This window comes from Ipomoea triloba, chromosome 5, assembly GCF_003576645.1.
Source record: "Ipomoea triloba cultivar NCNSP0323 chromosome 5, ASM357664v1".
In the NCBI taxonomy this organism is placed as follows: domain Eukaryota; kingdom Viridiplantae; phylum Streptophyta; class Magnoliopsida; order Solanales; family Convolvulaceae; genus Ipomoea; species Ipomoea triloba.
In genome coordinates this window covers 25,478,830-25,495,452 of record NC_044920.1, presented here as the reverse complement: position 1 = coordinate 25,495,452, position 16,623 = coordinate 25,478,830, and the positions used below count along the sequence as shown (strand labels likewise).

Genomic DNA, 16,623 nt, shown 5'->3' with positions numbered 1-16,623 from the left:
AATACTGAAGATGGAAGCGGGAAATTTTAACAAGTATTTGGTGGGAAATAGATTGAGATAATTTTCAGACATCAATAGCGAGAGTAACAATATTTTTTGTACCAATAGGAGAGTATGTCTTTAAAATAAATATAAAATTAAAATTTCGTCACTAAATCATAAATTTTTAGCGAGAGTAATTTTTAACCCTCACAAAAAAATGCAAATAATACATTTAGCGAGGGGTTTTTCTACCCGTCACTAATTTTTTGTCACTAAAAATTGTTTTTCTTGTAGTGGTATTTCATTTATCTTATTAATTGTGTGCATTCCATTACATCCAACAACCTCTTTCCTAGCATGTACTTTTGAATGAAATATCATTATGTAGAAAATGTATTACTGAAATATAATGCATTTATAGTATTATTATTTATCAAATTTATTAAAATGTTAACAGTAAACTCATACACTTTGTTCTTGCAGGTTTTGAAGAAGGACCCTAAATAAGTTGTGGCTACCATACCTGAAGCCAATGGTTACTCATCATATCCATTGTATTGAAAATTAAACAGTTGCATCTATTTCAATAACACATAACTCATTTGATCGTAAGGACCATTTTATGGGTTGAAGTTCTTTTTCAATAATTTGTGAGCACCATTTTGTGGCTCCTATTTTTATTATTCACCGCTATATATACACTATCCATCTTATTAACAAACATACATGATTTGTTTAATACAATATAAAGGATTTGATTTTGTAAAATATTTAGTAGTATTCATAATGGTTTATAATATTTTATCTATATGGAAATAAACATTCTAAAATCATTGATAAAACATAAAATACACATTTGTTATACATACTTACTAGTATTTCATTCGTGTGTTGCACGAAATGGATTTGTTATAATATTTTAAAAATATTTGAATCGATATAAAATTATATAAATTATAACAAAGAATATTATATAGTACAAATGATGAAATTGGTTGGATCGATTATGTTTTTTTATGCTATCCTTGCTTGAATTCGAGTAAATAATTGCTCAATTACCCGTGTGATACATGGGTGGAATTTATTTATTATAGATTTAGATAATAAAATTAAAGATGAAATTATAAACAATTCTAATATTTGAAGGTGTACATTTATTTAATTATAAGATTAGTGTAAAAGAATCACTCAATTAATTGAATAATATAATTTATGTAATTATATTATTACTAAAATAAATATGTGAAGAAAAGCATAAAATAATTTAATTATAGTTATTATAAAAATAAATTTAACGACCCATGTTTAACTTATTTACCATGATAATTATTAAATAATTATTATTAGACAATTATACTAATATCTATGCAATTATATTTTTATACCTTAAGTATATTCATTTTCACTATATTCTTAACTTTTTTCCCTCATCCATATCTGAATGAATTAATTATAATTATTATATAAAAAATCCAATGACCAACCTTAATATTAATAGTATAAGAATTGTATTACCATATTTTACAATATTAAATAGTATAGGAGTGTTTTGTGCAGAAAGTTAAAATAGATGATTTTGCTTTTTTTTTTTTATTTATTAATAGTATAGATAAAATAAATATGGGGGAAAAGATAAATAATTTAATTGTAATTATTATAACGAATAGGAAAGTATGAAAAATATATTGTATTATAAATTATATTAACAATTTTAATATACAATTGTAGTACGAATAAGAATTGTATTAACATATTTTACAATATTTAGCAAACTTTAATAATATAGGAGTATTTTAGACGGAAAGTTAAAATAGAGGATTTTGTTTTTATTAATAGTATAGATTTTTACCCAACCACGCACTGCTCGTCTGCTCCTATCTTTAACTTACCAACTCTAATATCAAATAAAAAATTTATAATGAATTAATATCTAAAATAATTTCTCAAGTATATATTGCCTTATTATTGATTTAGTATTAGACTATTATTTTTGTTAAATTAAGTCAATAAGTATGTGCTAAACACCTTATGCTCAGATGGTATGCAGTGACTCTCTCATATACGAGGTCATGAGATTGAGTCTTGCTGGAAAGTTCGTGGTTGCTAAGATTTTTTTAAATACTTTATTTATTTTTTCATTTGCTTTAATAATTTAATTAAAAAATAAAAAGTTTTTTAAAAAATAATTTTTTTTAAAAAAGTGACACGTGTCGAAATGTGAAAGACTTAACTTGCTATACAGGTTTAATTTATTTGGACTCAATTGCACTATTTTACAGGTTTAGGGGATGCGAATGGAGTTTTTTTTTTTTTCTTTTTTACTTAGGGGACCTAATTGCACTATCAAAATGATTTAGGGGGCCAATTTGACACTTTTTCTTTGTTTTTTTTTCAAAGAACACATTTGCCCAAGTTATACAAATTTTGAACACTGATGTATAAATTAAGATCCCTAAAGTTTTAGTATTGGATGCTTACATATACACATTAGCTATTAATTCAACAATTATTTGATCAAATTCAAGTAAGGATAACATCACAAAACATAATCGATCCAAACCATATTTTCAATTGCACTATATAATATTTGATGTTATAATTTATATAATTATATATTGATCTAAAAATTCTTAAAATATTATAATAAATCCAATCAGTGCACTGCACGAGTGAAAATACTAGTGTAGTATAAATATAAAATATAATATAAATATAATATTAGTTAAATAGGTCAAGCCTATAAGCTTGAAGGCTAGACTTTGTAAGTTGTATATATAGGCCTGAGCCTATTTAGCTAAACAAGCTTTTAAATAGGTCTAAACATGACCTTTTTATTAAATAGACTAGGCCAGGTCAAATTCAAAAAAAGCCAAGTCGTAGACCCTTATGAAGGGGGCCGGTCTAACCTATTTTCATACCTTGTTGACCTCAAGCTCAAACAATATACCAGTAATCTTGAGTTTGTAGTCAGGCTACAAGTTTAATAGAATCGTATTCATGCCAAGTAAAATTATAAAGGTAATAAAATTAAAAGAAAATTGTATATTTTCAAAAAAATAAAAATAAAAAATTGTATCATCTCATTTGCCTTTTAAATTAAAAGAAACTTGTATCAATTAGTAGCAAAGTATTTTTTTTTAAAACTCATGCATAATATATAACTCCTAACTTCTCGTTATAAACAACCCTACCTCGTTATTCTCTCAAAACTTAGGGGGTGTATTCAATCACGACTTTTAAATACTTTCAAATACTTTTAAAATGATGGATTTTAATTAACTTTTGTAAAATTTTTGTAAACTTTCCTAAACTTTTATCAATAAATATCCGTACAACAAACATTTATAAACTTTTAAAAACTTTTTCATATTAAAAAGTATACAAAAGTCATTAAAACTCTAAATTGAATACACCCTTACAAACATTCCATAACTTCTATTAATATATTATTAATAATTTTCTTACAAAAATATACTTTTATAAATCATAAATAAATTAATGCATTATAAAAAATTAAAAATAAATATTAGTTATCAAAAAAATAGAGTATATTATACATAAAGAAAAAGTACAAATTAAAATATTTAGTACAATTACCTTTGATTGGGATTGATGAACATCTCCCATTTATAACAACTATAAATAAATAATAATTTCGCAAAAAATTCAACTTAACATAAATACATATATTAATAATTAATGAACATAATTATATTAATTAAATATAATTTTAATTTATAAATTTTTAAAATAATTATGCTGCAACCAGCAGCAACTAAAATTTCTGCTGCTGGTTGCAGCATAAAATTTTTGTGAGTGCATGCACTGATTTTATCGAATGATATTTGATGAGTAAATCTGGTTTTTGTGACGGAAATATTGAAGTGTTGTTCTTATCTTTGCTTCGTTGCTGAGTAGCGGTGTCGAACTGTTGCATCTTCGGCACTTGAATTAACTTACTGAATAGGAAACTATTTTTAGATTTCTGAGAATCTTGAAAAGTTTGGGGTTTGAGGGTCGGATTTCTTCTATTTATATTAATGAAGAAAAAGTCTACAGAAGTTCTATTCTGACAGAGTCAATGAAAGTTATTAACTTTTTGAATACCAGTAGACTTTTAAATACTCTATAAAAGTCTGAATCGAATACCAGTATACTTTTAAAGAGTTTTGAAAAGTCTGAATCAAATACCGGTAGACGCCAAACTTTTAAAGTTGATAAAAGTCTTTAAAAATCTATAAAAGTCATGATTGAATACACCACCCTAAATTTCTTCTCTTTCTTTTTTTACTACATGTTTACTATATATATTATTCCCAATTAAGTTTCTGTTTCTTAGAGCTGAAGATTAGCAGTTTCTTGTCGGTCTAATCGATCTTTTCCTCTTCATCTTTCTTCATGATCTGGTAACATATATTCCTCACACACATATATAGTCCTTACACTTACTCCATCAGAAGGGTCAATTAATCTGCAGATCAGATCGAAGAAATATATATATAATGAGTTGCAATGGGTGTCGAGTTCTTAGAAAAGGATGCAGCGACACCTGTATTCTCAGGCCCTGCTTACACTGGATACAGAGCGCCGACGCTCAGGGCAACGCCACCATCTTCGTTGCCAAGTTCTTTGGCCGCGCCGGCCTCTTGTCCTTCATCTCCGCCGTCCCGGAGAACCAAAGGCCTTGTAAGTTTCATTAATTAATTTGAGCTTATAGAATGATGATTAGTTAAAGTTGTTTTTTAGGATGACTAGTAACTACTGTCTGAGGGTACATAACGAATATATTTGACTTTGTGACCTTGGCAACATATATTGACCGTAGCTGATTAATTCAGATCAGTCAATAGATGTGTCGCACGTCCAGCTCTTCACGGATTGCTCCCAATTATGTTCAGGCCTATCATCGCCGCAGTCATCCTTCCGTTCGTACGTTGGGTATGCTATGGAAAATTGCAAGGTTTTAATGGCCACTTTTGACCAATGCCAGATTAGTTTGATTACCAGATCAGTAAACGTTGTTGCTCATACTCTAGTCTCTTTGGCTTTTTCGTTTTCTGAGATTTTGTACTGGGACGTAGTCCCTCCCTTTTGCATTAATATATCTTACCTTATGGTTTTCAAAAAAAAGATCAGTCAATAGATTCTGGTCGAACTTGTAATATTTTGGTTATTAAGCTGCTTTGAGTTTGTTCTTCGATTTCTTGATTAGTTAAAGTTGTTTTCTAGAATTACAAGAAAATCCTGTAATCACTGTCAGAGGGTATGTAAGGAATATATTTGACCTTGTGACTTTGTCAACATATATTGACAGTAGTTGATTAGTTCAAATCAGTCAATGGATTATGGTCGAATTTGTAACATTCTGGTTATTAAGTTGCGTTTAGTTTGTTCTTCGGTTTCTTGAATGGTAAATCTAATGTAGGTTTGATGAATGGGCAGCGCTGTTTCAATCCTTGTTGTATGAAGCCGCCGGGAGGACGGTGAACCCAGTGAACGGGGCGGTGGGGCTGCTAGGGAGTGGGAAGTGGCACGTTTGCCAGGCCGCCGTGGAAACCGTGCTCCGCGGCGGCGAGTTACGGCCGATCCCGGAGTTTCTCGGCGGAGTAGCGGACGGCGACGAGGGTTCCGACTGCACGGCGCAGAAACTGTCAAACTTGCCGGACGGATCTTCAAAAGGATTAAAGGTGGCGGCCGATCTTGATCTCAGTCTAACGCCTGGCTTTCAGGCTAGTCATACACCGTTGCCGGGGAAACAACGGTGGCCGCCGCGGACACTGTCGATGAACTCCGAGGAATCGATTACCACTACTACTACTTGCTTCGAAGGTGGGTTTGGGATTGGAGATCAAGGAGGAGTAGAACCTAAGCTACTCAACTTGTTTTGATTAATTTCTTATTAATTTTGTTTTTCATCGGATGTATACTTAGTACGGAGTATTTTTTATGAAAATCTTTACCCAGAATTTTCCTTTTTTTTTTTTTTTTTACCCACATGTTTTGGATAACAGTAGATACTAACATGTTATTTTATTTAAATTAATAATAACTTTAATCATATAAAGAGCCCATTTATAAATATGAAAAGCTTAAATATTAACTAACAATGTTTTAAGTTTGATTGTTTATGAGAGATGTTTGTTAATTTTATACCGATTGATGGGAGAGAGACATATGTGGATTAGTACAATTATTGACATATTCAAGATTTCAAGAGAGACGGGGTCTGATTCTTTTACCCAATCCATGTATGTAATGGAATAGAGTACCATATGTTTCTCGGGAGCACATTCACATATGAAAGTCGTTTCTTGTACGATACAAAAGAAATTTCACTAAATTCCATTATCTTGATAGAAAACTTTTCCATATTAAACTTTTTCCCTTTTTGGCTCCAATTTTGTGTAAACTCATTTGGAATTTTAAATAAAAAATCCATCTCATTCAAATTGCACACTGAGCTTTTGATATATGCGCGTCCCAGTACTAAGGAAGGATGATATTAAAAAAATCAAACAAGGATCCCACCATTTCACCTAAGCAAGGGAATGCTAAATTTTTTACTCAAAATATACTTTCATGTAACGACTTTGAATTTTCTAGTAAATCAAAGAGTTTAAACAACATTATTTTTTAGAACAAACATTTAATAATACTATAAAATGCTTGCATGTGCAGCTCAACTAGTCACAGAGATAAAAGTTGGAGAAAATTACAATTCTACGGAATAATTCCTTCCTTTTATTGGTCAATATCGTCTCCAATGAGACTCGAATCCACCCATTCCATATGAGAATGCAATCAAGTGCTACTAAATCACAAGGTCTTAACTTCTACCTACCTTATTCTTTTCTCACCAAGTTATAATTCATTTCTCTCATATTTTTTGTCGTCCAACCAAACGACGCGTAAGGTGCTTTGATCTTCACGTTTAGGGTGTAAATAATTATTTGTCATCATTAAGTTAAATCTCAATAACGTTATCATTAAGCGATATAAATCTTTGACTTTATATAAAAGGTAATTTGGTTGAAATTCTTAGCGATCTAGTTACCATTGAAACCACTAAAATAGGTTGATTTAGATAAGGGTTTGGAGCGGTTGTGTTAGCTGTTGAATACACGTATTCCTTTGACTTTGGTAAGAAAAGCAGTGCTTTACCACCTCGAGATCTTGTGCATAATGAATCGTACGACGTCCATGGTATATAATCTAGATTCCTGTCCCACGGGAACTGGAACGGTCGGGAGAAATTTATTAAGTGATTATGTCAAAACATGCAATTAAGAGTGAATTATTAGCCTACTAAATTATTATTTCTCTTAAGTACTCTCTTAGCTTTGCATGGCAAGTTGGCCAACAACGACTCTTCCATAGTTCCATGTATTGTTTTTAGTGATGACAAAAATCTATCTTCACTATTTACAAATATGTATTAGACAAACTTTTATAGTGCGTAAAATTCATAAATCACATTAGAAATACCTTATAAATAAGTTCAAAAGAAAGGATGTTGGAAAAAATTGAACTCGTGATATTAAGTATGAGAATCATGTTTCACGTACTCGGTCACCTATTTTGGAAAACTCTTTTGTGTATTTTGACTGGTGCATTATGGGATTATCTAGATTACGTTGAATATGACTTCTTCTTCTTCTTCTTCTTCTTCTTTTGCATATGTCATCACATATTTTCATCACTATAAAACTAATTCAGATTATGCTCATATAAACTCGTAATATAAAATTAATTCACAAATTTTGAATTATGTATATTATTTTTAAAAAATACATTAAAAATAATACTCCGTAGAACGTATATACCCTCTTACAGACATAGACTATGTTTGGTAAATGGCGGATTCGTTAAAACTTTGACGGATCCGCCATTTTTGGTGTTTTGACCAAAAGTCAAAACGTCAAAAAACCATTTGGTAACTCAACGGTTTGCTCCAAACTGTTGAGATTCCAAACGCTGTCTTTAAGAGTCGGCGGATAAACATTAGTCGGTAGAAAGTGACTTGTATAGTTGTAGATAGAGGTGGCTTTTGGGTTGTGCATAGAGGTGTGACAGGACATCTTACCTCAAGTCCTTAATGTATAATATTCAATCATATCCATGGTGTTGCATTGCATTAATTTTATTGAGTTTATCAACTAATGCGAAAAAGTGTGTTGCTAAGATAAGATTATTAAAGTAACATGTTGATGATTTATCCGTCGAGTTGATAGGGAAATGATGTGAAGATAATATTAATTATGTAAAATAGAAATTAATAATGGGTATAATGTATAGGTTAGGAACAATTAAACAAAAAGGCATATGGGGCATGAAGTGGACGAGATAATAGAGTTATAGAGGTAGGCTATCTTCTTGGATCTTACGCAAACAACTCGCCAGCCCCCACCATACCTGATGAGCCCCAACTCTCGAGCAATCAGCTGATATAAGCGATTTAATTTTATCTGGAGTGTTATCTAATTCGCACAAAAATTTAATTTTTACTGAATATATATATTACAAGTGGTAATTTCAATTCATCCTTACCAACTCATGAATTGCATTAATAATATTCATATATAAATCCTTATCATTTCTTTGAATTTTATATTTCTATTATAATCTCTTGATTTTTTAAAAGCAAAAGCTCTTACTTTAAGGATCTCCACATTGGACATGAATGTGAAGAGTTAAATCATGGTGATGATTCGGTGACCTTTTATATAGGAAAACTAGTATTATCTGTTAGGTTTTTTTTTTCTTAATTATCATATTGCTGGTGGTTGCAAGTTTATTTTTAAAGACAGGGAAATTGAATTATAATATGCTCCATAAGGTGTGGGGAGTAGGTGGAAAAGACATTTGATTTGGTCTAATTATAGGTAAACCGCAAGTTGCAAAGCAAGTTGGCAAATAAGGAAATATAGCCGAAAGTGGATATAATATCACATGATGGTTTCAAATTGTTATACTTCATAATTAATATTTGATGCCTACCTTTTTTAGATTCATTGCTCCTGGAGGAGGCAAATAGGGGCAAATTATTGTGCATGAAAGTTGTGTGGATTACGGTTCAAAATGATATTGTTTTGATGTAAAAAAATTTTAAAAAAATTCTTATTTCGTGTGCGTATCAGGATAATGAACATTCTAGAGTTAAATAATGTATTTTATGAGTTAGAATAATGTATTTTATATGTGTTAAATAATGAAATTTTTTAAGTAAGATAATATATTTTATGAGTTAGAATAATATACTTTATGTGCTAAAATAATATATAATGTACTTTATGTGTAAAAATAATGAAATTTCTATGATAAAATAATGTATTTTATGAGTTAAGATAATGTATTGTGTGTTAGAATAATGTATTTTTTATAAGTTAGAACAATGTACTTTATATGTTTTTGGACCGTGGCCCACACAGTAATTATTGGCAAATAGATAAACCACGCCACTCATGCTTGGAAGACAGGTGGAGAATGAACTTGTACTTTGCAGCTACTATCAAAGCTAAACATAAAATCTTATTTTGATTGGTTGATCAATTGAGTTTTGTCCAGAAAATTCACATTAATGTTAAATATGGCTTTATGATATGAGATTAAGTGATTATTAATAAAACTGATGCATCCCGAAACAGACTCGGAAGCCATGGCTCAAGTCATCCTCAAGAAAGCTGATATGATGCATCATCAGAACTCAACACTTTAGTTGTGAATTGCAAGCTTCTTTTGAGTCAATTCCAAAAGATCGAGGTGGTTGATATCTTTTGTGAGGGTAATCAATGTGCTGACTTCCTGACGAACATGGGTCAGAACACGCTGTGGGGTACAACGATCCTAGACCGACCGCCGGATGGTCTGGCTGATTTGCTTCCTCGTGATGCTTCGTGTGTAACAAATTGTAGGCTCCGCTAATCCCTGGGACCTTAGGTCCCTCCCTCTCACCAAAAAAAAAAAAGAAGTTAAAAGTAATGTCAAATTCCTCTATTACATTTGCTGCTTACTACTTGATGGGATCATGGGATGGACATCCCATGAATATAAAGAATCATATTGCTAGGTCAAAAGGTCAACATTGGAGTAAAATTTTGGAGGAAAATATAATATTAGTAGTCTATCATACCTATTAAACCTTCAATAATTTTACATTTGTATTTGCATTTCACTTATCCACTATCCCAAATTACTTGGTTTGCTATATAAATAATGTAAGGCATTTAATATTAAATTTTTATTCAATATATCATTATGTTTTTTGTTCAGCGAAATTTGAATATTACATATATGCAGATAATAAATAACTACACAAAAAACTTAGACTTTAACTTCTTTTTGACTTAACTCAGACTACACATGAGTTGACTCTTAAATCTACTAAATATAATAAAGAGCAAGAGTCACACTTGTGTGAGACCGTCTCACGGATCCTTATTCGTGAGACGGGTCGGGTCGGGTCAAAGCACCATGCAAATAACATACTTATATGTGCAAATGTCATACTTATATGCTCAAATATAACACTAATCAAGAATACAATTTTTGTTACTTATAAGAGAAAAAGTAATACATTTTTCATAATAAGTAATGTTGACAAGTGCCTCTTACTTATAAGGGCAAATATAATACTTTCGAGGAAAAATGTAATACTTTTAAATCAAATGTAAAAGTATTGTATTTTCCCTTAAAAGTATTACATTTACCCTTATAAGTAACAAAAGTTTTATTCCTAATTAGTATTACATTTGAGCATATAAGTATGACATTTGTACATATAAGTGTTACATTTGCATCTTGACCCGGCCTGTCTCATGGTGAGACGGTCTCACAAGTTTTTGTCTTGTTAATATAATGCAAATTAATTCGGGTTAGTTTGTATAGTTAGGATGAGTAGTACAAATGGAATAACAAGATAAAACACTTTACGTGAAAATTCAGAAAGGGAAAAGTCACGAGACTTTTTGGGTTGGACTAGGCCAAAATCCACTATAAATGTTGAATAGTACAATTTTCGAGCTACAACGCTATGTTCTATTGAAATATAAGTAGGAGAAACGTGAGTGGAAAGTTAACTAAGGATAGAATGATCCAGTTGGGAAACTAACTAAAGGTGAGTGGTGTGACTGGGAGGTCAACTAAGAGTCCGATTGCACGAGGTTGAGGAGGCTCCAACTGGAGCGAGGTAAGAATTGGGAGAGGCAACCCCCCTACAAAGTACAACAAATGCCCTTTATACAGAGAGGGGACACATGTCGATTGCTCCTCCATGTGTCCTATGGGGGATTGGGCGGTGAAGCTATGCTTGCGAAATGCCCTTAAAAGCCTAACCACATAATGAGACGCTTGGTGACTGTTGTGTGGTTTTTGATGAGGCTGGTCGAGAAGTCTATTAACAAGGCGACCAGGAGATCTACTGATAGGCGCGATCGGAATGTCTACTGGTAGGCGCAACCGAGATGTATACTAAATTACTAATAGGCGCGATCATGAGGTCTTTTGATAGGACGAATGGGATGTCTACTACTAATAATGTGACCGGTAAATATGCATGTACTACTCGGGTCAGAAAATACACTAGTGAGGTCGGTAAGTACAGTAGTAAGTAGTAAGCTCCCTTGAGATCAAAAAGTGCACATATAGATCCTCCTAAGATCGAAAAGTACACATATAAATTCTCTTGAGATCAGACGGTGCACTTGTAAATTCCATAGGATTAACTTCAGACTTGTAACCAACAAATTATTGTGTGGACCATGGTGCACATAGCTGTGTGAACCATGAATACAAGGTGCATTATTATTATACTAAAAGTACATTATTTTTGTACTGAAAGTACATTATTTCATAGTATATATAAAATAATATACTTTTAGTACTTAAATAATATACTCTAAATAATGTACTTTTAGTATATTAAAAATGTATTTTTTTATTTATGGTTCACACAGTTGTGTGGACTAGTACCGTCAAAATGGGTCGAAGCCCATGGGTTGACCCGCCCCCGCCCCACAGGGGGGCGGGTTAGGGTTACAAAAAAGATGGCATGCGAAAGAGCTGGCCTAACGGGCTTAACCCGCTAAGACTTGCGAACCTGCACTATATATATTCACAATACTGTGAATATATATAAAAAAAAATAAAAGAATAAAAAAAAAAAGTCAAAGCACGTGGGCCGGCCCGCGGGGCCCGCCAATCCGCGCGGGACGGACTAGGGTTGCATGAACTCTAGCTCGCGGGCCTAACGGGATGGCTCGCAATAGCCCGTCAGAAATTAGGCCCGCAGTGGGACGGATTTAATGGGACGGGCCAACCCGCTTTGACAATACTAGGACCCTGATTCATACAATTATACAATAATGATTGCTTATAACCCTATCACACACTACATGAGAATCATAGTCTTTCAATTCGTCACTTATTGACTGAGGGGTAATAATTTGTAAATTAGGAAACAGAAAGTAGGAATAAAAAATAGAGAAATGAAAGAGTGGATTGAAGCAAGTCGTTATCAAAATAGATACAAGAAGCTGAGACTACCTCAGTGAGTATTGACCAATCACTACCGATTCACCGAAGAGCACAAATTTAAAAAGAAAAAGGTTGCCCTTTGACTAATGACCAGAAGCAGAAGCTTCGGAAACGCCACCGCTTTCAAGCCCTAACCTTTCTCTCTCGCGCTTCGATCATCTTACTGATCCAACTTCGTGTTCCCCAAATTTGTTGATTTCTGAAGCTCCATTGGCTGAGGTAAGTGTTCCTCTTTTGCTTTCACTATTCTTTTCTGCTTGAATCTATCATCTATTTGCCCGAGTTCGATGTGTTTAATTTTTCAATCAATGTTTGACGCAAAGATTTGAGCTTTTAAGTGGAAGTTTTCGCTTGGGGTTAATTAAACTTCTGTATTAGCATTGGATCAGTTCTTTCTTGGATTCTTTTTTTTTTTTTCTTAAAAAATTGAATTTTGATTTTGTATGGGAGTGTGATGTTTTTTGCTTAATTGCTTATTGGTTAAGGAATTGGTTGAGTTAATTGAATAGTTGAAGTGATTTGATGATGACATGAGTTTATATTCTGCCTGGGCTTTGTGCATTTCCCTGCAGAATTTGATTTTGTGTTGTATAGGCAGAGGTTTTGCTGTAAGAGATTGACTTTGGAGATGGAGACAATTATGAGCTAGGGTTGAAAAAGAGCGGCTATGGAGTCGTTGGAATTTATGGCCTTTTAACTGTTTGGTTGGTCAGTGAAAACGAAATTTTGGAGGCAAAATGCCGGGAGCTCGGCGTTGTCCCCGAATCAACACTGGCGAGCTGAAGCTTCAGATTGTAAGGAAGATTGGTAAACAGAAAGCGGGGATGTACTTTAGCCTGTTGTCGAGATTTATTCGATTAAAGGTTAACAAATTGGAATTTGATAAGCTGTGTGTTAGTATGCTGGGGAGAGAGAACATCTGCCTTCATAATGCACTCATCCGAGCGCTTATAAAAAATGCTAGTTTTGCCGACACTCCCCCGACGAAAGACAACAAAATGCTAGCTTCTTTGAATGTGAAAGTGCCGGATGGGTGTCAAGGCAGCAGTATTCAGTCACTGTGCAGGGATGTGTTTCCTCTGTCTCCTAGAAAAGGGAGGACTCATACCTTTCGTGATCGCAAGTTCCTAGACCGACCGAGCCCTTTGGGGCCTCATGTTAAGACTCATACTGCTATTTGTGAAGATTCTGCTCCAAAAGTTCAAGAGCAGCAAAGTGCTACTGAGCTGTTATCCTTGGGTAGCAGGCATCCTGTTGAAGTGACTTCTGTTGAAGATGGAGAAGAGGTTGAACAGGCTGGCAGTCCGGGGATTTACAGTAAAAGCCCTGTCACAGCTCCCTTTGGTGTCTCAATGATTGCAAGGGCGACGAAGAAGGTATTACTTCATGGATCAGCTTCTTTCCCTAACAGAGAGACCTGCCACAGCACCGGAGAGTTGCCCGATACCAGCTCCCTCAAGAAAAGGTTGGAACAGAAGTTGGAAGCAGAGGGCTTGAAGATCTCAACTGATTGTGTTAACTTGTTAAACAACGGGCTGGATGGTTACATGAAGAGACTGATAAAACCTTGCATGGCTTTAGCTGCTTCAAAGTCACGGCACAAGGTTGTCCAGCATCAAGCTGTACCTATTTTAAATGGGATAACAAACGTCAGATATATTCAAAAGATGAAGGAATCTCCTTCCATTTCAATGGAGGACTTCCGTGTGGCAATGGAGTTAAATCCTCGTATACTTGGAGAAGATTGGCCAATACAACTTGAGAAGGTTCGCTTGCACACATCATAAAGATTTGTCTGTGCAACATTCCACCATACTCTGCCTTTAAGTCCATCTCAAGTGATGACTTCAGCCTTCGTTAGCCAATCTAACAGTGTCACAGAAACCGGCAGTTAACCAAGCAAATAGCAAGGCATATACATGGTTCCAAACCATGAAAAGTTTTGGATCAAAGCTTTTAGGTTGTATATACATCTCAGAGCTGATTATATGATTGGGGATTTACCTCATAAAGTATGGAGATCTTAATACCTATAAGATTATTTCAGCTGTTACAAATTGTTCTCAGTGGGCTTCCTCAGCCAATATCTTCTTGTTGTTGATCTTCATTGTTTGTGAAGAATAAAACTCAATATTTACATATACAGACTATACTGCATTTGTTTCTCTTGTCTGTTCCCTTAAACTTTATTCTCAGAAGAAAACAATAGCTATTTTATCAGCGTGCTGGACAAGAAAAACGTGTTCTTTTGATCCTATTATATCTGTCTGTGTTGTCTTTTTTCAGTATAAAACGCTCTCCTTTTTTCTCAAACCTTATGTTCTATTTCCCAGTTGGAAACTTTTCTTCAATTGCATGGCTCCAAATAGAAATGCACATACTCACACGCTTGAGTGCTCACATTTCACAACAGCACCAAGTTCTTGCTACTAATGTTTCTGAACTTAGATAATAGCGACTTTTAATAAGGTAATATATTCAATTTAAAAAATCTACTTTGATGTTCCATAGTGCATATTTAGCAATTAAAGTACAGAGTAGTTTCTAAGTGGCTTCATAAGTAATAAAAATCTAAGCAAATTTTACTAATTTTTATGGGAAGCCTACTTGACATTCTATGAAGAGTATGTCGATCATCAGGTTATTAAGGTAATAATGCTGATTCATTAGTGCTTTTAGTTTCATTCCTTGTATCACTACTTGACATCACATAATATTTCTGGAGTGCTGAGTGTGGCTGCTTTCTAATTCTGTTTCTAGGAAACGGATATTGGTTTGATCATTGCCAAAGTCTTGAAATGCTTTATAGGAAATGGATGCCACTTTACAAGCAAGAGATCAGAACACGACAGGCTTGATTGACATGGAATTCAGGCTTGTTTGTGTTTCAGCCCTCTTTACATATTTATATTCTACCGTTTTCAGTAGTTATGACGGATTACTTTGGAAATCATCTATATTAATGATTTCTGTTCTTATGCATTTGCTTTTACAAGTTAGATTAGGTTTGGAAAGAAATCCTTCTATTGGATCTAAGATAATAAATGTGTAGAGAGTAGAGACCCCTCTTCTCTTGGATCTTATTAAGCCATAATGGAATGAGTGCTTTCGGCAAGAAACTTCCAAACCTGCGTAAGTTGTAATACTCTTACCCCGACATCTCCTTCTAGTGATTTTCATTCATTTATTAATTGACATGCATTTTAGGAGCTGTGCCAACCAAACCATAATTCTTGATTTTTTACATGTTTGCGGTTCAGTTGTTAGAAAATCTCCGATTAATCTCCCATTACCTGTTGTTGTGTTCCCTTTTGGCTTGGATTCTCACGACACTTGGTGTCGTTTCCCTTGTTTTCTGTCACTGCATTTTCCTGTTTCGAGCAGGAGCTGATGAATGCCAATTTTCATGAACGACAGATTGTTCTGCTGGCGGAAGTGTCTTCTGTCTCGAGGCCTTTGCTCTTCTCAGACATTGGCGTGGCCTAGGTTCATGTAATCTGTTTCTTTCTCCTCGTGTATAGAAGCTTGATCTTCTGTGTTCTCCCGATGCCATGTTTGATACCGGCCTGAAAGAAGTCAAGAGCCCCGGCCCCAACACCAATGGAGGAAGAAGCAGAAGCAATATTGGTGACGAGGTAAGCATCTTCCTCCATTATCAAGATTTGTTGCACTAATTATGCTAAGAGATAATCTTAATAATCTTCCCATAAATGTGATTAACGTGGAAAGTAAGATAAGCCCATCCAACTTGATGAACCATTAATCAATCCCAAATTGGTTAGGATCCCTTGTTTTGATCATCAACTTTCCAGTTTTCCACTAAGGATCCAATAACAGATGTTTGTCTGTCAACCACCTTTTTATATTTCTTGTTTTTTTAGTCCATGTTAGGTATGAAGAGCGATGGTTCACGGAATAAGTCTGAAATTCTCGGTGAAACTCAGGAAGGGATGACTGAGTGAATAGAGAATAACTTTTGTATTTGACGAGGTTGTCTTATTTTATGTGTTGGGAGACTCATGGAGTAATTTTTTTTACACGATCGAACTTTTAACCTTTTTTTTTTAATCAAAAGATTTTAATATCAAATTAATTTGAAGATTGACAATG

General features: G+C 33.6%; 2 protein-coding genes across 6 annotated transcripts; both read left to right on the top strand.

Moving 5' to 3' along the window:
• Positions 1-4,334: 4,334 nt before the first annotated feature.
• LOC116020747 (LOB domain-containing protein 37-like) lies at positions 4,335-5,948 on the top strand. Of its 4 annotated transcripts, none has more exons than XM_031261264.1 (3): positions 4,526-4,668; positions 4,808-4,920; positions 5,425-5,948. In XM_031261264.1, the coding sequence occupies exons 2-3, from the start codon at positions 4,833-4,835 to the stop codon at positions 5,868-5,870; spliced, it is 534 nt and encodes a 177-aa protein (XP_031117124.1). In that variant the 5' UTR covers positions 4,526-4,668; positions 4,808-4,832; the 3' UTR covers positions 5,871-5,948. The 4 variants fall into 4 exon arrangements, with proteins under 4 accessions (XP_031117122.1, XP_031117124.1, XP_031117125.1 ...); XM_031261265.1 differs by having other exon boundaries at positions 4,808-4,942; XM_031261263.1 differs by having other exon boundaries at positions 4,531-4,668; positions 4,821-4,920.
• A 6,622-nt stretch (positions 5,949-12,570) lies between these two features.
• On the top strand, positions 12,571-14,681 carry LOC116018911. 2 transcript variants are annotated; one of them, XM_031258951.1, is made up of 2 exons: positions 12,571-12,732; positions 13,108-14,681. In XM_031258951.1, the coding sequence occupies exon 2, from the start codon at positions 13,251-13,253 to the stop codon at positions 14,298-14,300; it is 1,050 nt and encodes a 349-aa protein (XP_031114811.1). In that variant the 5' UTR covers positions 12,571-12,732; positions 13,108-13,250; the 3' UTR covers positions 14,301-14,681. The 2 variants fall into 2 exon arrangements, with proteins under 2 accessions (XP_031114811.1, XP_031114810.1); XM_031258950.1 differs by having other exon boundaries at positions 13,086-14,681.
• Positions 14,682-16,623: the final 1,942 nt, after the last annotated feature.

Coding starts and splice junctions, on each gene's coding strand:
- LOC116020747 (XM_031261262.1), top strand. CDS start 4,485: ATGAGTTGCAATGGGTGTCGAGTTCTTAGAAAAGGATGCAGCGACACC. Junction 4,669..5,424: donor CCCGGAGAACCAAAGGCCTT/GTAAGTTTCATT, acceptor ATGAATGGGCAG/CGCTGTTTCAATCCTTGTTG.
- LOC116018911 (XM_031258951.1), top strand. CDS start 13,251: ATGCCGGGAGCTCGGCGTTGTCCCCGAATCAACACTGGCGAGCTGAAG.